Source organism: Molossus molossus, unplaced genomic scaffold (assembly GCF_014108415.1).
Source record: "Molossus molossus isolate mMolMol1 unplaced genomic scaffold, mMolMol1.p scaffold_m16_p_7, whole genome shotgun sequence".
In the NCBI taxonomy this organism is placed as follows: Eukaryota; Metazoa; Chordata; class Mammalia; order Chiroptera; family Molossidae; genus Molossus; species Molossus molossus.
In genome coordinates this window covers 35,776,002-35,799,337 of record NW_023425401.1, presented here as the reverse complement: position 1 = coordinate 35,799,337, position 23,336 = coordinate 35,776,002, and the positions used below count along the sequence as shown (strand labels likewise).

The following is a 23,336-nucleotide window of genomic DNA, read 5'->3' as shown; positions in this document are numbered from 1 at the left end:
GGCTTTGCTCTGTGGAGAGTGTGGCAGCAGGTGGAGCGTGGAGAGGGAGACCCTCCGCATCACTCATTCCAGGCCGCTCGGGTCACAGCGCTGGGAGACAAGCCCACGCTGTGCCTCGGACACAGGCCTGCAGTGCGCAGTTCCACCCTGCTGCAGGATGCAAGTGAGGAATAGTCTAGAACTTTGTTGTTCCCCTTTATTTCCTTCTAAGCTTTTACATGGAAATCAGTATCTTTATTGAAGGCTCTAATAAGTAAATGGAACCTACTATATCTCTACTCTTTATGTCCAACTTTCATGAGCTAAAACATTAATAAATCCCAGTGAAGATTTTTAGAGAGAGATTTACAAGTCAACTCTTGGGAACATAATGTAACTTGGTTGTTCTGCAAGCAGACATATCATCCATTTAGAGGGAGACTTTTGGAACAGTGTAAAAAGCAAAAAAAACAAAAAGCAAAAAACCGTGCAGTCCCAGTTTATAAAATAACTTTAAAGAGACAAGGACGGCCCTGGCCAGTTTGACTCAGCGGTTAGAGCGTCAGCCTGCGGTCCGAAGAGACCCGGGTTCGGTTCCCGCTAAGGGCGCATGCCTCGTTTGCAGTTTGTCCCAGACCCTAGTTGGTCGTGCGGGTGGCAGCCACTCGATGTGTCCCTTTCACGTCGATATTTCTCTCTCTCTCTCTTTCTCCCTTCCTCCCTCCCTCCCTCCTACTTTATCTGAACAATAAAATGGAAAAATGTCCTCAGGTGAGGATAAAATAAAGAGAGAGAGACAGGGACCAATTTTTTTCCCACTTCAAAAGAAAAGAAAATGATATCCTCTGGGAGAACGTGTACTTTGAAGATGTTTCTTAAAGACCAGAAATTGACCTTAAGATCTTGTGCTCAAAAATGTTTATTTACTTTTTAAAGGTATGTTTCTCGGTAAGGAAGAACTTCTGTAGCCATGACAATGATATACTCAGTCCTCAGGCAGGCACCCGGTCCGTGTCCCCACCAGGAACCATGCCTCGTGGGAAGTAGCCGCCACGCCTTGCTGGGGCCCGGGTCTTCCTCCTTCTTGCACCATCATTTTTGTTCTCCCTTCTAATTCCCTCTTCTCGACTCGGACAGTCTCCTTTAGTCTGGCAGAAGATTCTGCATTTGCTTTGCTCTTTGTTTTTAGGATGGCTTGGAAACTTGGGCGAGTTTTTAAGGGCTACTTTTTACTATTATGTTATCTTCTTTCATATATATCTATGTATCTTCTTTCGTATATATACACATATATGAAGGTAAAGTGTGTGTGTGTGTTTGTGTGTGTGTGTGTGTTGCATGGATAAGGACTAGGAAATGAAAATTCATTATGACTAGAATAGCAGCAATCCATTATTTTTAAATGTATTAAAAGCATTTGTTTGAAAGTTATTCATTATATAAGCTTTTCTACACACACACACACACACACACACACACACACACACTGAATTCAGTAGGGCTTGTTTCTCTTCATTGTCATGAAGATTTACAGTTTTGCAATTTCTTAGATATTTTCCCCCAGAAGTTTCCACAAACACCTTCTTTTCAGAAAATGAGTGTGGAGTGACGTGAGAGGCTCCCGGCCCACACACCCTGCCAGTGTACTGAGTACACCTCCAAGCTGATCAGCTCAGTTCTGACAGCGGGAGGCAGGTCCCCACTCAGTGACCTGGATTTGAGCCCTGAAGTCAATGGGAGGGCCTCACCATTGGCAGTAGCATCTCCCCATTTGCCAGAACATCCTTTGAGGCATCAGGGTCCCTCCCCCCAAGAAGTGGAAGTCCCAGTGCCAGCCGCTCACAGAGGGTCAGCACTCCACATCTATGCCGGAATGCCCCACGTGAACAACTGCCATCCCCCATCTGTCTAGACTGCTCCCTCCACTGAATTTCCTTGGCAAGTCCCCTGACCCTGCCCTCTCACATCTCTGGGTGGCCTGATGTCCAGCCTTCTTGATCAAGGTGAAGAGCCACCTGAAAAAAATTTTCCGTGCTCCTTTGTTAACCCTTTCCACCCCCAGCCTCAGACAACCACTGCTCACTTCTCTAGTTTCTATAATTTTGCTTTTTCCAAAATATCATATAAACATATATTATGTAGCCTTTGGCTTCTTTCATGTGGGATGATGCATTTGAGATGTTTCTGTAAAGTTGAGTATAAAGAAAGATTAAACTGAAACAATTTCATTTAGCTAGTTCTTGAAGCTTAATAAAGGCTACCAAAAAAAAAAAAAAAGCCCTGGCCGGTTTGGCTCAGTGGTTAGAGCATTGGCCTGTGGTCCGGAGAGACTGAGTTTGGTTCCCGCTAAGGGCATGAACCTTGGTTGCAGTTTGTCCCCGGACCTGGTTGGGTCATGCAGGTGACAACCACTTGATGTGTCCCTTTCACATTGATGTTTCTCTCTCTCTCTCTCTCTCTCTTCCTTTCTCCCCCTCCCACTCTATCTGAACAAAAAACAAAAAAATGTCCTCGGGTGAGGATTTAAAAAAAAAAGATGCAAAGAAACAATCCTGATTTACTCACTATTCCAGGCAGAAAGACCTAGAAATTATAAGTATAGATTGTTTTATAGTAACTGATTAGATTGTAGAGATTATAAATATATAACTAAAGGGGGGGCGGGTATCTTCTATCTGCTACCACTAAAAATCACCTAAAATGTTGGATAAATGCCAGTGCATCCATTCAAATGTATATGCATAGCTGAACCAAGAAGAAAATAAGTGAATTTTCAGGGGCCAAGGATGAAGAAACAAGTGTTGGTGTAAGTGGTTAGCTGGTTATTTATGAAGGATGGAAAAAAGGAAATCAGACATTATTAAGCATAATCAACTAGAGATCATAAACCTGCTTGCTTCCCTAGGAAGTTACAGCTTCACACGCTGCCCAGGGAACCACTGACCTGTTCCCCACAGATCCCTGGGGGAGGAGACAGAACAATAAAGGGGAGGTGAGCATGGGCAGCAGGAGCCAGGATGTTGACCACAGAGGCCTGTCAGTCTAGCCTGGGGAAAGAAGAGATAGGTTAGGAGGTGAACCCCTAACCTATCTACTGGAAGCCCACAAAGGCTTGGGAAGGTGATTGGTTATTATTATTATTATTATTATTATTATTATTGTTAATCCTCACCCAAGGATATTTTTCCATCGATTTATTTTAGATAGAGTGGAAGGAAGAGGTGGGGGGAGAAAGAGAGAGAAAAACATCTATCTGAGAGACACACCGATTGGTTGCCTCCCGTAGAACCCAAACTGAGGTCAGGGATCAAACCTGCAACCCAGGTACATGCCCTTGACTGGGAATCGAACCCTCGACCCTTCAGTCCATGGGCCGATGCTCTAACAACTGAGCCAGACCAGCCAGGGCTGGTTAGTTATTTTGAAAAAGCGCCTGGTCCTTCCCAAGCCTGAGATAATAGAATCAGCTTAAAAAAGAAGCCTCCCCCTTCCCCTGTGACACAGGCTTGCCCATTCTTTTGCACATTCTCTCCATGGCAGCCGTGTGGGACCAGAGGCTGCCTGCAGCCCCAAGGCAGCCCGTGGACTCCGAATGCAGGACTGTGCGGCGCAGCTGGGACACCAAGCTCAGCCACTGGGATGGCGCCAAAGGCTGGACTGGCCCAGCCTGGCATGGCACAGAATGTCTGGACATTGGCCCTATTTCTGAGCCTGATGAAGTCAGGATTGGACTTTTCCATGGCAGGACGGACAGACATAGGACACCCGGAACCCAGAGGTTCCTTTGATTGTGCATCTGGCACCACAAACTCATCTTATTGCCTGACCTCATCCTCCCTTGTGGGTCTCCTGGAATGCAAGAACCCCACTTCCACCGGCATCACAAGGGTAAATAAGTGCGAAGATGCAGCTGCCTTGGGGTGGTGTTGCTACAGCAGGAAGTGGAGCCACTTAGGAGTCAGGAAACAAGGCTTGGGGCCTGAGAAAGGTGGAACATAGGAATGAGATTCCCGTGTGGAGTCAAGACCCTTGAGGCACTTCAGCTCAGTAACGGGCTGGCTCAGAAAAAGTAATCTACTTCTAGCACAAGGAGACTGCAAGGGCAATTGTTTGTGTTGGTCTTGGTTCTAGATGGGAATAAAAAATTATTCACTGATGCCTGGCTGATGTGGCTCAGTTGCTTGAACGTCATCCCATGGACTGAGGGGTCCCGGTTTGATTCCTGGTCAGGGCATATGCCTGGGTTTCAGGTTCGGTCCCCGGCAGGGGGTGTACAGGAGACAGCAGATCGATATTTCTATCTCTCTCCCTTCTTCTCTCTCTAAAAAATCAATAAAAACATTTTTTTTAAAAAGTCTCTCCTGGCTGGTGTGGCTCAGTGGTTGAGCATTGAAGTTACTGGTTCGATTCTTGGTCAGGGCACATACCCAGGTTGTGAGCCAAATCCCCAGTGGAGGGCATGCAGGAGGTGGCCAATCGATGTTCTCTCTCATTGATGTTTCTATCTCTCTCCCCCTTTCCCTTCCTCTCTCTAAAATCAATAAAGAAAAAAAAAATTTAAATACAAAGTCTCCACTAAGAATTCTATGAGATTAGGTTAAACTTTGTATAACAGCCATGGTCTCAGAAGCCAACAGAAAGAACTTGGAGTGCCTCGTTGTTGAAACAGCCCCAGCACTCCTTGAAGAAGCAGAAGAAAATTCCTGCAAAGAAATATCTTTTTAACCCAGCCTCCTCAGGCTTCCCAAAGATTAACATTAGCTAAGCATGAGCTCACAATCCAGAATTATAAAACATAAGAGAAAGTCATTGTGAGTGAGGTTCAGTAGCACAAGCAACAAAATGAAACTTCTCCCTCACCCAGAACTTCAGCTATTGGGAATTATGAGACATAGAGCATAACTACATTTAAAAGGTTGTAGAAAAAAAGAAGAAGAAGAAGGAGGAGGAGGAGGAGGAGGAGGAGGAGGAGGAAAAAATTTCAAACTTGAACTAGAAACCGTCAAAATTGAACACATAAATGTATTAAAACACTTAAAAAGAACCTGTTAAAACAAAAATGAACAGTGCCCTAGCCAGTTTGGCTCAGCAGTTAGAGTGTCAGCCTGCGGTCCACAGAGACCCGGGTTCGGTTCCCGCTAAGGACACGTACCTTGGCTGCAGTTTGTCCCCAGCCCTGGTTGGGTCGTGTGGATGGCGGCCACTCGATGTGCCCCTTTCACATCGATGTTTCTCTCTCTTCCTCTCTCTCCTTCCTGCTCTATCTGAATAAAAAATGGAAAAATTTCCTCTGGTGAGGATAAAAAAATAATAATAATAATAATAAAAATAAAGAAATGAACAGTGAAAACAGCATGTTAGATGCAACTGATTGGAGAATTGGTGGAACTGGAGATAGCTCTGAAATAATTGTTTAGAATGGAGAGCAGAAGACTACCAGACGGAAAATAGGAAAGAATGCGTGAAGACGTGGACACTTGGATAAGAAGGCATTGCATTGGTGTATAAAATGAGAGAAGAGAATTGGGAAAAAGCAATATTCTAAAATATTGCCTGGGATTTTTTTCCAGAATTAATGAAAGACAGGCAGCCTCAAGTTCAGGAAACACTATGAATACCAAGCAGGCTAAATCAGAAGAATGTCTTCTATTACAATAGCAGAACCGTAAGGAGGAAGGAAGGCCGATCAGGCAGAGACAAAGAAGTCTGTGCAATAATATATTCAGAGTAAGAGAAAATGCTCTGAACGTGAAATTAGTCCCCAGCCAACCGTTATCCTATATGAAAACAAAATAAAGAATGTGGCACCAAGTTCTTTCATCATGGAAAGAACCTTTAAAATTTTATTTCAGATACAAAAAAAAAATCTGAGAAACAGTATCTGAAACATGGGAACTAAGGTGATAAAATGAATTATAAACATGGGTAAATCTGAATAATAATAACAGTAACTGTTTAATCTGTGTCCTTAGAAGCACAGAAAAGAGAAATAAAATATTAGACAATAACAACATGAGAGATGGGACTGGTGTCATCAGAATTAAAGCGTTCCAGTGTTCTTGTATTGTTTGTCAGGATGGTAAAGATAAAGTTTAACTCTGAATAGTTAAAGTTAAATGTTAAAAAGTGAAGGAGCCATTCACTTGGAGAACTGAGGGTGAAGGTATGAAGTGTGGAAGTTTCTTCTGATACCCTTGATGGTTATAAAAAACAAAACAGTGAACCAACTTCACAAAAGAGGACAGCACTAGCTACAGATGGGGGTTCTAGGGTGTTCTTGCTCACATATTTATTAAGTTACTGGTGGGCGGTGGAGATCATTACCAGGAACATGGTATAATCTTTATACAGACAAGTGAAACTACAGAAATTCATTACTATCCCACCAAGAAGCGCTATAAGATGGGTTAACTAGGACACAAGAGGATTGAATTAAAATCAGGAACGTGTTTTATAAGAGTTCTGACCTAGATGGGCTAAACCTGGGGGAACAGCCTTTCTATCGTCTCATTACAGAGTGAGAGAGCTGCTGCTGTTTGCTAGGGGGCTCATTTCACTTCCCATTACTCCCACTCAAAGCACTGAGAATTGTAAGTATCATATACTGAAGTAGACTTCAGTTTCTTTTTTTTTTTAATCCTCATCCAAGGACATTTTTCCATTTTTTGTACAGACAGAGTGGGAGGGAGAGAGAAGAAGAGAGAGAGAGGGAAACATCGACGTGAAAGGGACACATCGAGTGGCTGCCACCCGCACGACCAACCAGGGCCGGGGACAAACTGCAACCGAGGTACATGCCCTTAGCGGGAACCGAACCCGGGTCTCTCCCGGGACTGCAGGTGGACGCTCTAACCGCTGAGCCAAACCGGCCAGGGCAATTTCTTTACATCATTCTTTACTTCTGTATTCTGTATCGAACTATTTCAATTCTTTCATCATCCTATAAAGTGTGTCTTAGCTAAATTAGTGTGGCTCAAATGGACGGACCAACTCTTGTAACATCATGCATAAGACAGTCCGACTAGTGTGACCTTAAACAAATTTATAGAGGCACTTAAACTGTGCGGCACTTCCTATTACTACAACAGTAAGACTATGTGAAGCAATTTACAACACTGATCTTGTGGAGAAAGAAGGTGTCTGGTTCTGGACCGGCCATCTGATGGTGTACTGCCTTCTGACCAGACTACTGATGACTGGTTATGTCTTGTAAAAGTGAAATTTCTTGAAGAACTTGGTGGTTGTATTGTTGTCTTTGTGCGCTAGGTCTTGGGAGAGTCCTAATGCTTGCTGCTCTAGTGCTAATTGAAGGTGGAATGAAATATGAACATGTGGTCTGTTCATAAGACAAAAGTAGAGTGGAGATTTTAAAACAAGCAGCTTCTATATTTGGAGATGTATTGTCCTAATATCCAGCTACACTTCATAGATACCAGTAGTCGTAGGAATTACCATTCCAGTCGATGAAACTGGGCTGCTGGCTGCTATTGCCTTGGAAATGGAACTTCAGACAGCACCCAGTTTCTCATCACTATGAGCCAAAACGCTGGTGAAGGGTAAGTCAACGAAGCTTTCATGGGAGCATTGATAAGCCTTTTTATCAGGCTCAAGCTTGGCAGAATTTCAGCCTCTGCGTTTGGATTATTATCAGCCTCGTTGGAAACTTAGCAAAAGATTCTTACTGTTCAGCATTTAAAACGTGCTTATCATTTTTATCGACTGACCTTTCCTGAAACCATGCAGTATTGAGTTATATCTTTTTCAAATCTGTTTCCATGCCAGAATCTTATCAAAAGGTAAGAAATTTAGAGACTGGGTGCTGAAATACCCAGCACAATACTTATATGTTTTTAATATCATGCAGAATTAAAATCCCAGGAACTAGGAAAACCAGTGTAGACCGCCTGTGGTTTATCCCTTCATTCATTTCAAATATCGGCAGTAGGGTTTCTATGGCTATTTGCCGGCTACTTTATGTTTATAGCTCCCATATTTAAAACAGTAGACATCAGGTTTGTGTAACTGCTGATTTTGTTGGCTTTTGACCAAGTTTATGATGATTTTTTAATGTCTTTCTATAAATCTCATTTTGCACAGTTATGAAAACCTCCATTTTTTAAAAATCACAAACCTCTGGTGGAAAAGTTCATGTAAAATCCACATTGTACAGAAGCACATATCTTTACTGTCTCTAGACAAAATGTCTGAAAACTAATTTAATGTTTGCACTTTGGGGTGCAACTTAAAAGAGAGGACCTAAAAAAGAATGGGAGAGAGCTATTAAAGGATTTTTAGGAAAATATTTTGCTTGTCTTATGCAGGATGTATGGAATATGCCCCAAAAAACAGACTTTAGTGTCTGCTAATGAATTGAACATATAGCTAATATTTTATATTCCTGTTGAACTGTGTAATTTTATTTTGTATACTTAACAGTTTGTCCTATGTAATTGATAAAATGGTGCTGCTTATTGAAGTTAATTGTGTATTGATGTTTAAATAATTATTCTGTCTGGATGTATGATTATAGTTCTCTGGGAACAATAAATTTTCAGTGTCCATCAGCTTGTAAAGCTCATTGTGAGAGTTTAAACATCTAAAATATTGAAATACAAAAAAAGAAAAGTAATTACTAAACATGAAAATAGGATGGATAGCTTCTAAAACAGAAGATGGAAATGTTGAATTTTAAAATTCAATACAAAAGAGACAGAAAAATTAAAAAAAAATAAAGTTAGTCAAAATAGAATGCAAGATTAAGATGGCAGCAGTAATTTAAATATATCAGTAATTGCAAAATTTAAATGAACTATATTTTCTTCTTAGAATATGGGCATTATTTAATTGAATAAGTATTAAACCCAGCTATATAGTATTTATGAAAGAGGTGCCTTAAAATTATGGATATGAAAAATTTAAAGTAAGAGGGTTACAAAAGGTATGCCAGGCAAATAATTAAATTTAAAACAAAAAACTGAGTTATTAAATTAATATGAGAAAAAGAATGAACTTTAACCCAGAAAGTTTTATTAAAGATAAAAATGGTCACTACAGAAGGGTTGATGGCTTAGTTTACCAGGAAGAGATAACAGTGCTAGATTATTATGCACTTAATTACTTGGCTTTAGAATATATAAAACAAAAATAGATGGAATTACAAGAGAACGCTTTTTAAAAAATTTTTAATCTTTACCCGAGGATATATTTTTTTTCTATTTATCTTCAGACAGAGTGGGAGGGAGAGAGAGAGAAACATCGACGTGAGAGAGACCCATCAACTAGTCGCCCTCCGCACGACCCTAACCAGGGCAGGGTGAACCACAACTGAGGTACGTGTCCTCGACCGGAATCGAACCCTCAACTCATTGGTCTGTGGGTCGACACTCTAACCGCTGAGCCAAACCGGCCAGGGCACAAGAAAACATTTTAAAATCTACCATCACAATAGGAGATGGCTTGGGATGAAACTCCAAATACTGTAAGATGTCCCAGAAGGGTCATCTCAAACAACTTAGATGAACTCAGAGGTTCTGGTAATGACAAAGATTGTTGAAAATGCATGTGAAGAGTTGGAATAAACATGGTTCTTGAAATGCAAGTGAGGAGATAGCAAACTTTCTAAATAAAACATTTTTATATATAATTTATATACTTGTGTGTAAACTGAATGCCACAAATAAGCATTTGTTTATTTCATCAACATTATTAAAGTTTACTCAACTTGGGAGATGAGAAATGAGATTGTCTTATATTGGTGAATTCCTTATATTTAGGTACATATGTACAAAATTTGAATGTGACCAGCAATCTATTGCAAAAACAAAGATACAACTACAACTATAAGTCTTCAAAGTAGTAAAACCATGCTTCAGGTGTGATTCATGGCTTACTGGAGCAGTAGGGACTACACAGCATGTTACATCACTCTTATAAGAGTCAGGACTAAAACTCAGATCTAGTCTCATTCTGGCATTGTTCTATTTTATCAAAGCCATATAAAATGGATACCAGTGTGATTTTCACCATGATTATAGCTAAACCAGACATGCAATATAAGTGCAATCTTTAACATAAAGTTTACATATCTCAAACTTTGCATTTGATATTCTAAAAATACTAATGAAACGTTTATAATAGTGGGAGTGTCTTAGGAAGAGGAAGGAACAATTTGGATGGCCTTGGCCCCTCTTAAAGGAAAAACTATAGACTAATACCACCTTTTCCTGTGGACAAGTTTCTCTTTGCCAGGCAGATATTTAACACCAATCCACTGATCAGTTAAAAAAAAAAAAATAGCCATTGCAGTTGTCAAACACTGAGCCATCTGTAAGAGAGATCTCTTAGATTGGATTTTTAGAAAAATATTTTCCTTTGCTCTTTTCCCTTTTTCTTCCTCTACCCAAATTCATTGTTTCCTTTTCTCTCTGCATGCCCAGTCCTCCCTGCCCCCATAACAATTGTAAATCAAGACTAAAAAGCTGTTGAGGAGAGGAATGGGGAGAGTTGTTGGTCATTCAGGAAAGGTATTTATTGACTAATTGTGTGTTTAGTGGCTTCAAGGGCTTTTGAACAAACAACCACTGGCAGGTGCAACTTTCTTCCCAGTCTTCTGGCAGCCTCTGAGTCTATACTTATTGAACCTTGCTGCAGAAACACAGGGATCCGAGGGCAAAAGCCTTTGGGAACAATTCGAGAGCACGGCCGATACAAACCACTTTATGTATTTCATGTTTTTTTATTTTTCAATTATAGTTGACATTCAATATTTTACTAGCTTTAGTTGTTCATCATAGTGGTTAGACATCTATATAACTTAGAAAGTGATCCCCCGGGGAGTCTAGCACCCACCTCGCACCATACATCGTTATTTCAGTATTATTGACTGTATTCCCTGTGCTGCATGTTACCTCCCTGTAACCATTTTAGGGTTGTGATTCCGTATAGGTTTGAATCCACTCAACCTTCTAATTGAGCAACACGCTACCTTCTCAGACTTCCACTTGGCTTCCCCTGTTGTTAGAGGGGAACAGCATTGCCTTGTCGGATTATCATAAATGAGAGCTTGACACATGTCCAACTATCCGTACATGGGAGCCAGCCATTATTAAGACTATCTGTATTAATATTATTATGTTAATAAACCTGGCTTGATTGTACTGAGCAATGAAATAGAGTCCATGCAAAGCAAGGCTGGTCTGGGCTGTGTGGTTTGCTACCCATTTGAAAACTGTACCACATGGAAGACTTTACTTCTATGGGTTTTGGGGGGTTTTTTTGTGTGTGTTTTTTTTTTTTTTTTGGTAATCTTGAGACACATATTTTCTATCTACTGTTGTTCTAAAGTTCATCTCGAATTGATTCAGCCCCATGTGGTTTAAACATATCCCCTTTGTTAACCTGCATGTTAATATTTTGATTGTTGACATTAGACAGTGTACTCATTCCAAAAATTTTATATTCAATATAAGAAAATGTGAATTCTTAGAGAATAAGTAACATTAGTAACTAGAGAATTTAATAGCAGTTTTATTTTAATTCTCCTGGTTATTTTGTATTAATTTTCCTATAAATGTATCCAGATGTGTATGCAGCACATCAATCCTATGAACAAATTCTGGCAACCATTTCATAAATTATCGTCTGGAATTTTCTACCTCTGGGCCTAATTCTAGTCTCCGGGTATCAACCCAACCCTTTGCTTATAGTAGGAATTTATTATTATTATTATTTTTTTTTTATACCTAGCAGGAACCGAACCCAGGACTCTCTGGTCCGCAGGCCGCTGAGCCAAACTGGCCAGGGCTATAGTAGGAGTATTTTAAATCAATGAGACTAAGATTACAAGAGTAAAAACCAGTTTAGGGTAACAGATACTCGAAGAACGATGTGAATTCAGCTTCTGTGTATTTTCAGCAGGTAATTGAACTTGTTTTTTTGGCCAGGAATAAATAAGTCCAGAAAATTTGGGTGAGCCTTATGTCTTATTTAGTGACTTGTCATGTTTAGTCTGATTTCTTTCCTTTGTGCTTATGTTTTCAGGCTCAGCTATGTGAATCATGCAGAAGATCTGGCCTCCAAGCTCCTACAATGTTCCCCAAAGAACCGACTCTCTGCACAGGCTGCCTTGAGCCACGAGTATTTTAGTGACCTGCCCCCACGGCTATGGGAACTGACTGACAGTGAGTAGAACACATCCACAACATCCAGTCAAAGCAGGGGCATCATTTTAGCATCTGTGCGTAATGTACCTGTAGAGAGATTCATGTTTACATGTGCATGTGTAAGATTATGTGCTTGAGTATATATTATGTGTTTGTGTGTATATACATATATATTTACATATAGATTGTGTGTGTGTGTGTGTGTGTGTGTGTGTGTGTGTGTGTGTAGGGGGAGAGAGAGAGAGAGAGAAAGAAAACACAGGGGAAGGGGGTTGTGTGTGTGTATATTTAGTCGAATCCTGCCATTCAAACGCCAGCTCACCAAACACAGGAAGAAAATGGATTCCTTTTTTGCTATCTCTGCTCTGCAGTTTGCAGCTGCATGTCTTTGTATTTGATTATGTGTGTGTCCAAAAAAATGATCTGAGCAGTCATGAAGGAAAAGGAAAATATGATTTACATATTTATGCATACAGTACTTTTTAACTGGCTGCAGTACAGAGGAGAAATTATTCATTTCTGTTTGATTCTCAGAGACCATCTTGGTTGTAACAATAACCTTAAAAAGGGCTGTTATGCATTGAGCTGACGAATAGAGTTGGCAGTTGGCTAATGCACTGAATTGACATGTAAGAAATAAAGACATAACTCATAACTACAAATGCTCTTGGTATTAATACAGACAGATCTTCTCTAGATCTCTTAAAACAAAACACATTGCTGGGTGGGTTTTTGTTTTGTTTTTACAAAAAAGTGTTCATATTTACACAGCCTCTTTCAATTACATTTTAAATATTTGGGGGAGGATTTATAGCTGGGAGGATCTCATCTTTCTTCCAAAGTGTGAAGCAGAATTCTTGTGAAATTTCACAAAACACTATTGCAGTAAGAACATTTTTGTGTAATGGTGATTCTTTCCACATGCCATTAGAGGTATTTCTCCTCATTCTCATTCTGATTGCCTTAAAATGAATATATTACATATATATGCATAGATATTTATAATATGCTTATTAATCCTTGGGTATACATCACTTACCATGGACATGTATAGTTATTTATTTAATCTTTTAGACTTTAGACTTTCCCCTCATTGTATTAGATTCTCCTGACAACAATAATCCTTTCATTTTGGAGCTAAGTCATAAGTAACAACTGCTCTTGGTTATTTCTACCCTAAAGTATTTTTTATAATCCCACAATTAATTTGAATTACTTTTTTTTACCCAAAAGTGACTATAAATATATAATCCACTACTCCCCCTATGCTTTGTAAATTTTTCTTTAACATTACATATTTATTTTATATTCTGCCCTACTTCCTTTCTAAAAGTCTACCCACTGGCCATTACAACAGCTACCCCATTTAAAAAAAATTAAAGATGAAACCCCTGTGGAAAACTAATGAATCAGTAACACATCCTTCTATACTGAAAAAAGAAATGATGCAAATGGGCTTATTAGTTTATGGCTCATCAAACTCAAACATATGGTTTGTTTTCCTTTCTGGTATAACTTGCAACTTGATGTGAGTCCGTGGTGACATCTCAATCCCATCTGACTTGATGATTGAGTTCAAGTCAGGATTTTGGTGGGCCATAAATTCCGAATTTTATAGTCATACTTTCTGTTAATATGGACTTATTACCCACTGGCCACTTAGTGTATCAGCCAGTGGTTAAATCCATTTTCTATCAGTAAGTAAATGCCTACACATTATCACTCGGCAGCAGGCGGCCACGCGAGACAGCCTCGTCCGCGTCATTAACAAGCACAATGTATGCAGAACACCAGAGGGGAATTAAAACCACAAAAAAATACCTCAGGGTGGTATTTTTAATATGAGAATTTAATTTGTAATTTCACAGATTAAGAATTTTGGCCGCATTAATCCCTTTATCAGCGCACAGCAGGCTATTTGCAGAAGCATAACCATAAGGTGGTATTCATTGGCGGAAACACGTCTTTGCATAACGTTCAACATCAGGAGGAGTGAAACCTTTTGAAGGGAGGAGAATAAAGATGAAAAATCTTTTTTTTTTTTTAAAGCAAGATTCTGCTAAATGCCTCTGGTAACAATTTTGAGTTACAGAAATGCTATTTCTGTGTCTAGTAGATAATCATTATGAAGCCTAAATCTAGACTCAAGAAAGGACAAGCCCAGTATTTAATACCATAGTCATTTCCATTTTGAACAACGTGGTAGTCCTTGTAAACATGTTTACAAAACAAAGAATTTGGAGACTTTGGGAACTAGTTCTTCTAGGTGAAGTGACTAGTTTTGGTGACTGTTACCTAGGTTAACACTCTGCAGACTATATTTAGACATTCTTAACATTCCATTTTACATCAGTGTGGAGCCTTGTAAAAGTTGGCCAGCTGGAAAATGGCAGTAGAGGTGGCAATACCCTCCTGTGCTTCCTTTTCAAGGGGATTCGGTAGGAGGTCTACCTGGGAAGACGTGTTGCAGAACCAGTATATGAATTGTCCTAGGTCATGGTTTAGATTCATCAATTCCAGGAATCTCAATGCATTGTCTGTTCAGGCTGCTATAACAAAATACATAAAGGGGGAGCAGGTGCTTAAACGGCAAACTGTTCCTCCCAGTTCTTGGGCCTGGGAAGTTCGAGATCAAAGTGCTGGCAAATTGGGTTCCTGGTGTGAGCCTCTTCCTGCCTCCTGGACAGCCACCTTGCTATATCCTCACATGACAGAGAGTGACCTCTTCTCTCTTCCTCTTCTTAAAAAGCCACTCATCATGAGCGCCCCACCCTCATGACCTCATCCAGCCCTAATTATTACTTAGAGCCCCATCTCCAAATACCATCACACCTGGAGTTAAGGCTGCGCCATAACGAATCTGGGAAGACACAGTTCGGTCCAGAGCACTCCCGTTCTTAAAGACAGCTCACAGCATTTTTAAAAGCAATGTCCACAAAAGGAAGACATTTACGCAAGCAGAAAATGAAACCAGACGAAAGGGAAAAGAGTGGAAAAAAATAAGTTCAAAGTGGGCTCGAGCTTTCTTGGCCACTTTAGTCTATGTCAGACCCTGAGAGAAGACTCTCACATGTGGGCAGGGTGTTGGTGACATAGGGCACTGCCATTTCATGGATTATATAAAAATGAAGTATGTGCATATGCCAGACTCTCATTAGCTTTGGAAGAACATATAGCAATAGAGTATCTTTTTCTACTAGTCCTTAACACCTCACCAGCTTACATAATACCAAAGTTTAGAAGTAATGTATTAGTGTGCCAGTGAGGCAGGGATTACAGATTGATTAAACAGGAATAATGGTAGTTACCTGGGGACCTAGGGTTCGAGCTGGCTAATTCTGGTGCACCTTGTCATCCTCTGTCCTGAAACCCCAACAGCCTTGCCCCACTTCTTCACCAGGATTTAATTGCAGGGAAGTAAATGAAAGGCTGATTTAAAAGAAATTCATTACTTTTCCCAAATACACCATCGGGCATTCTCCTGTGTATACTATCAAGTTACATAAATTATTGAAGCTGAACTACCCTTGTCAAAGTAAATGAACAAAATACACTTCATAGCACAGAGGCCTTGATTTTATTCCATTCATTTGCTAATTCACAAAACTCAGAACTGCAGTAAAAGAAGGCCAACAAATTGATGCAGTGTGAAGAGCCCTGAGCTGGGACTCAGACCACCTGGATTCTAGCTTCAGCCCCAGCTTCAGTAGCCAGGCAACTGTGGCCAAATAACCTTATTCTCTGTGCGCTTCTGATTTTTCCTTTAGAGAAACAGTGTTCCCTACAGACTCTCCAGCTATAACGTTTGTAAGTTTTCTTCCATGTTCCTAAATATGTCCTATACATTATCCTAAACAACATCATGTCGCCAGTGTCGCTCCATGTCATCTTTTAAAATATAAAACAAGCACACCCATTTAAAATATATTTGCTGTCTTGAATTTCTTGGTTTCATTCCCTTGCGAATTCTTTTGAACCAGGCCTTTGTACCCAAGACTCCAAAACCACTGTTTTCAGTCTCTCGCCATTGATCCCTCCCCAGGCCTTGTCTTGACCATCCACAAAATTTAACACAGTCGACCATCTCCTCTTAGTAACAGTTCCTTCGCTTGGGTTCTAGGACAGGGCTCTTCCCCTGTTTTCCTTTTGCCTCTACTTTTGGGTCTCCTGTGGATTTCTTCTCATCTGCCAGACCTCTCACCGTTGGAGTGTCCTGGGGCTTAACCCTCACATCTTTCTATCTATATTCACTCCTTAGAGCCAGGTGATCTCATCCAATCTCGTGATTTAAATATTATTCACACATTGACAGCTTCCAAATTTATATCTCCAGTCCCATCCCCCCTGACTGCATATCCGACTGACTACTCAGATTCTTCATTTGGTCACGTAGGAGGCGTCTCAAACTCGGTGTTACCAAAACTGAACGCCTGATCTTCATCCCCAGACTTGCTCCTTCTGTCGTCTTCCCCTCGTCAATGAATGGCAACATTGTTCTTCCAGGTGATGAGGGTTCTCTCTGACGCCGTCTTTTGTCACCTCTTCTCACTTCTCCACTGCTGTCACTGTGCTCCAAGTCACTCACTTCATTCACCTGTTGTTTATTTTACTTTCAATATTATTTTGTAATAGTTTCACGTGTACAACATCATGGTTAGACAATCGTATACAAAGTATTCCCCCGGTATAATGTTATTGACTCTATTTCCTATGCTGTACGTTACATCCCTGTGACTGTTTGGTGGCTACCAATCTTCTCAATCCCTTCACCTTTCCACCCACTCCCTCAGGATCTGGGGAAGGCAGACTGGCAACTATCTTCTGTTCTCTGTATCTAGGAGTCTCTTTCTGTTTTGTTTATTCATTTATATTGTTCTTTAGATTCCACATATAAGTGAAATCATATGATATTTATCTTTGACTGACTTATTTCACTGAGCATAATACCCTCTAGGTCCATCCATGCTGTCGCAAATGGTAGGTTTCATTCTTTTTTATGGCTGAGTAATATTTCTTTGTATATATGTACCACAGCTTTTTTATCCACTTGTCACCTGTATTTCTACAATAGCCTTCTGCTTCTCTTCTTGCCTCCTACAAGTCAGCTGTTGCTATCTCCTCTTTCTACAAGTGTATTTCCTCTTCCTCTAGATAGGCCTGGTTTGACCCCTCACCTCCTTTGGGTCTCTGCTCAGATGTAGCTACTTCCATCCCAAAATTTCCAGCTTCTCTTCTTTGATTTGTTTTTCATCATGACACTTACTACTACCAGTTGATTTTTTTTTTTTGGTACGTGCCCCTAGTGGGAACCAAACCCAGGACTCTCTGGTCCACAGGCCAGTGCTCCAACCACTGAGCCAAACCAGCCAGGGCTACCAGTTGATATTTTATATTTGTTGGATTATCTTCATCTGCCTCCCCCAAATGGAATCTATAAGAACAGGGATTTCTTTTCATTCTGATTGATGCACTGCAGGATCCCAAAGTCCTAGAACAGCGTGGGGCTCAGTAAGTGTTCCTTCAATGAATGAATGAAAGTATGGCACAAAGAAAAGGCATTATTGTTTTCACCACCTGAGCCATGATTCTGAGGGCAAGACAGCCTCTCCTGTCGTGTGTGTGGCTATGGTGACTTGACTTTCAAAGACCAATACATGTAATGGTGTTCCATGTGCTGGCCGTCCAGAATTGCATCTCAGTATCCATTTTTAAAAAGAGATTATAAATACATCGATAAACATATAATTGATAACTTTTCATTCTGTCCACAGTGTCTTCTATTTTTACCATCCCAAATGTAAGATTGCAACCAGAATCTGGAGAAAGCATGCGGGCCTTTGGGAAAAACAATAGTTATGGCAAAAGTCTATCAAACAGCAAGCACTGACGAGCACAGCATCCTCAAGAGAGCACAGGTAAGATGACCCACTTTACTCGGAAAGTGATATTGACTAGTATCAAATAGATCTTTTTCAGGAAATATTTCAGATTCATTCTTCCCCATGTTACAAGTCTCTTGTGTTCACTGTGGCATTCATCACCGAGTCTGCCGAGGCAGAATACAGTCAGTCATTTGCAGATTTCCAGGTACTTCTCGATCCTAACCAAAATTGTTCTTCGTTTTTGTAGTCAGAAGCAAACCATTCAGTCCTAAGCAAATCATGTTAACTATTCACACATTCTTCCTCGAGGTGAGAAAAAGGTTGACCTTGGCCTGTATCTAAAGCCACAGACCCACTTCATTTGATCCACACAATGTTTTAAATTAGTTGTTCTCATTGTAAAATGGGGAGATTTTACACGAAGTCTGGGTTTCTGGCTTTTCTTAGAAAATCAGCAACTCTGCCAGTACCATGCTCACAATCCTGCCAGAAGGGTGAGTGGGACTGAATGGTCGCTGCCCCACTTGGAAAGGACATGCTCCCTGGCTTCGCTCAGCTGCCCTGTGGGTCACTTCACCCGCTTCTGACACCTGCCAAGCCCCTAGTGCAGACCTTGTCATGATGAAGCTTTCCTTTTTGCCTGTATGGCACTGTGACCTCTACTATTCTGCAGAGAGGATGCATAATCTAGACAAGACCATCTCTAAGCAAGTCAGCCTGTCCCTGTCACCACACATGCTTCACAGAAACAGGCATAAGACAGCAACTTCTGAAAAGGCCCTCTTAATGCCGGGTGGAAATGTCTGGGTTTTGGAGTTTTGTGCCCCTGTGTATATACCTTTTTGGTCAATGTCACATAACCCTCTCAAGCAACTAGAGAACCAACTTTTTTTGTGGGGAATGCTTTTTATTTGCTTGTCCATATTTGCCCCTTGCTCGCGCGGGTGTTGAGTAACGCGGTGTCGGAGTGAATCGGGCGGTGTGTCCAGCATTGCGGCAGCTCCTCTTCGTTCCTGTCTCTTAGTCTGAAGGAGGTTAACGGGCTGAATTGTCAGCCAGGCAAAGAGAGCAAATTGTAAATAGTACTGTTGTGAACAAAGGGCGCATATGTTCTTCTTGATTGGTGTTTCAGGCTTCTTAGGATATACTCCAAGTGTAATGTCCAAAATGTGTAGAGTACTCATACAACTCAACAAAAGGAAGACAAACAGTCCAATTAAAAAATGGGCAGAGGACCTGAATAGACACCTCTCCAGACAGGACATACAAATGGCCAAGAGACACATAAAAAAATGCTCAGCATCTCTAATCATCGGATTAAAATGACTATAACATATCACCTCACACCTGCCAGAAAGGCTGTGTTTCTTCTCTGCTCTTTTGAGATGCCTCTGACCTGAGCCTGGTCAGTCCGAGCTGTTAGAAGATATGTGATGAGGTCAGCTGCTCCTGCTAAAATCAAATCAAACTCATGGAACTGATGCATACCTTGTAAGGACTCAAAAATTAATTGAAAAGAGACTTTAAAAGGTGCTCAGAACTGTAATCATCAGTATTTGAAAGCCTTTTTAAAATGTATTTATTTGCATTACATTTTTTTTCTTTATTGATTTCTAGAGAGAGAGGAAGCAAGAGGGAGAGAGAGAGAGAAACATCGATGAGAGAGAACATTGGTTGGCCACCTCCGGCATGCCCCCCACTGGGATCAGGCCCACAACCTGGGCATGTGCCCTGACCAGGAATTGAACCAGCGACCTCTTGATGCATGAGTCAATGCTCAACCACTGAACCACACCGGCTGGGCCTTTTCATTACATTTTTTTTTTTTATCCTCACCTGAGGACATTTTTTCACTTTTTGTTCAGATAGAGTGGGAGGGAGAGAGAGAAACATCGATGTGAAAGGGACACATCGAGTGGCTGCCACCCGCACGACCAACCAGGGCCGGGGACAAACTGCAACCGAACAAAGTGCCCTTAGTGGGAACCGAACCCAGGTCTCTCTGGACCGCAGGCCAGTGCTCTAACCACTTAGCAAACTGGCCAGGGCTTTTATTACATTTTTAAAACTAATTTAAGGTTATATCTGCATGGTGGACGTCTTCCTCTAGAATTATTTGATGATAATACAGTATTTTCTCTATGAGTTTTGTCTTTTTATATCAACTTGTAAAGCTTGTTACTGTTTTTCTTCCAAATCTAAATACCTCAGCTTGATTCAACATTATATTGAGAAAACATCTAACTTTTCTCTTTTCTGAGAAAAGCTGTATGGAGGCTGGATTCTAAGAGTTTTTTTGTCATCAGAAAAAGAAATCATTTTAATTTCTCCCCTTTGTAGGTTCTTAATTTTAATCAAATGGGGCCATCTTAGAGATAAATATATATAGAGAGAGAGATAAAATATATATATATTTGTATACACATACACAGACACACATAGCCTATATATTGTCCTAATATATCTTGTACAGTGGAACTTATTCTGACCAATGGTTGACTATCAAATTGTAGACATATAGAGCAAAAGGTCTACATAGATATAGGTATTCATAGAGAAAAACATGGAATAGTCTAGATTTTAATTTTGTTGTTTATGAATGAATTGTTTACAGCAGGATGTAGCATCTTAAATTTTCTTCAAATGTCCCAGTTCTTTGTAAAGCCCAGAAAGAATGGGAAGGAGAGGGAGAGGCTAAGACTAGGCGAAGGTTAGCATTTCATACTGTTCTTGGGAGTTAGCTGGAGGGAAATGCATTGTATCCCTTCTGGTTTTGAAATGATGGAGGACTGACAGGCAGGAGTGTTTCAGGTCCTAATTTTTTCCTGATACCTCGGTGCCAGACTGTTTCTATACTTGCCTGCTGAGGTCATTTCATTATTTAGTTAATAGTAGTGGATTTGCATAAGCTGGGTAATGAGAAGCAGTATTTTCTTTGTAGCAGAAAGTGATTTTGGCTTCAGAGTCCTGTGAACAAATAAAAGGAAAAGAAAAACCACTCACACCTCTGTTAGACATGGAGAGGTGCCACTGGATGACCAAAACACTGTGATTCCTACATTTTGTTATCCTCTAAAGATAGTAACAGACTCAAAGATTTCATAGATTGCCCCCATTCTTTATATTAACATAGCAGGGTAAGGTCCTCTTAACGTCTGAGGGAGCCTTAAACGTGCATAGAAAATTTCCCCAAGGAAAAGAGAAGCCCCGTTGAATACCACATCCATCAGTGTCACTTATATTTGCATACAGTGATACCAGACAGCCCTGTGTCAAGCTCAATTTTCCAGCTACTCTAAACAGACCGGAAGTGCTCAGTCGCTCTGTCTACTTCTGTTTTTGCTGAATACAAGAAATAAGAATGGCTTCTAATCTTTAAGACAGATATTTTATACTTTCTTCTGAAATGATTTATGCTCATTATGGTATATCTCTTTTCAATGAATCAGCTGGTCTTCAGAGCCTATTAAATTTGTAATGAATATACAGCTGTCTAGTGCATGAAAAAATTGTATTTCGTTCAAGTGTAAGCAGTTAACTGCCTGCAGATTTTGGTGACCTTATCCTTGCCGCACTGGGCGTTATCTTTGCTAATCAACATTCAGTTATTATATGACAGTGAAAAAAAGTGTTAGGCTTGACTCCGTCATCTAGCAATAATTAACCAAAAGTAGTCTTTCAGGTAAACAGAGTAAAATGCATACATTGCTTAAGAATTTTGCCTAGTCCGGTCAATGTGGCTCAGTGGTTGAGCGTCGACCCCTGCACCAGGAGGTCGCCGGTTCGATTCCTGGCAAGGACACATGCCCGGAACATGGGTCTAATCCCCAGTGGGGGGCATGCTGGAGGCAGCCAATCGATGTTCTCTTTCATCGATGTCTCTCTCTCTCTCTCCCTCTCCCTTCCTTTCTCTCTAAAATCAATAAAGGGGAAAAAAATAAAGAATTGTGCTTAAATAAGGTAAAGATTTTTTAAAAAAACAAACAGAATACGCTGCATTGGTGCTGAACATGCAGCAGAGCTGTGGGCCCAAACCCTGGGGATTTTAAAAAATTCATGTTCCTGGGCTCCATGAATCTGCATTTTAAAGAACCCAGAGGAGGTTGATGCAGGTAGCCTTTGAACCACATGCGATGAAATATTCAGTAACTACCCAAGAATTGTGTATTTATAAAGTACAACGTTCCACGTCCTTGTCAGGACTGGCTCTAGACAAACCAGGGAAAGCTACCGTTCTCCGTCCTTTTTTAGGGAAGAGCAGGGTAGAGTTGTGTGAATAAGGTAACCACTAGTCACGTGTGGCTTTTCCAGTTTAATTTTTAATTGGTTAAAATTAAGTTAAATAACAGTCTGTTTTCTCAGCGGCCCAGGGCGCGGGCTCAGCAGCCGTCGTGGGGTGCGCCTCGCGGGCAGGGCGCGGGCAGAAGCTCAGCGTCACAGAGCCCCGGGGACCGCTGATGCGCAGCACTTCTGTCTTCTAAAGGCGGATCAGGCAGTTCCACCGATTCAACCAGTGAAAAGCTGTGTCCGTTCTCCATGATAGCCACGTGGAGCCGCTTGAGCCCAGCCGGGGTGGCTCAGGGGAGTGAGTGTCGACCCCTGCACTGAGAGGACCCGGTTCGGGTCCCGATGGGGGCATATGCCCAGGTAGTGGGCTTGATCCCCAGTGAGGGGCGTGCAGGAGGTGGCCAATCACTGTTTCTCTCTCACATCAGTGTTTCTATCTCTCCCTCCCTCTCTCTCGTAAAAAAAAATCAAAAATATATTTTTTTAAAAAGAGAGAAGCTTGACATGTGTGAGGAAGAGAAGTTCTCACACGAGGAGAGGCAAATAGAGTGAGAAGGAGGGACGGGTCGTTGAGAACAGGAGGGAATGGGGCCACAGGAGCAGGGCAGCCCAGAGAAGGTGGGCTTGGGCTGTTTTAGGGGACGGAGACACAGGCAGGTGTCCCCAGTTAAGGGTGGTCTTGGTTGAGGTTGCTCGGGGAGGAAGGACGAGCAGGCTGACAGTCTACGTGGATGTGCAAAACTGGAATGTCCCTCAGAGTCCAACAGGACCTTCAGCTCTGCCATGAACCCCGGGACCTGCTCCTGGAGAGACGCCCCCTGCTGCCCGCCTTTCTGCGGCGACCTCGGGGCAGCTGCTTCTCCGTCGCTGCACCAACCAGCCTTGCGTCCATCTTCTCCTCATCTCATGGCTCCTGCTGACTCGTCCCTGCTTATCGTCGTGTCTCTGTCTCTCTTTTTCTGGGGCAGCCCGTTGCTGAGCTCTTCCCCTCAGATTCAGACCCTCGGAAGCAGCTCCGATCGGGGTG

At 41.3% G+C, this 23,336-nt stretch overlaps 1 protein-coding gene across 5 annotated transcripts in view; it reads left to right on the top strand.

Moving 5' to 3' along the window:
* The window catches only part of CDK14 (cyclin dependent kinase 14), a 595,016-nt gene that overhangs the window by 484,234 nt on the left and 87,446 nt on the right, over nucleotides 1-23,336 (top strand). For all 5 annotated transcript variants that reach the window (XM_036246264.1, XM_036246270.1, XM_036246267.1 and 2 more), the window contains 2 exons: nucleotides 12,019-12,158; nucleotides 17,912-18,055. In XM_036246264.1, coding sequence (XP_036102157.1) covers nucleotides 12,019-12,158; nucleotides 17,912-18,027 — 256 coding nt within the window. In that variant the 3' untranslated portion in view covers nucleotides 18,028-18,055. The remainder of the gene's footprint in view (nucleotides 1-12,018; nucleotides 12,159-17,911; nucleotides 18,056-23,336) is intronic.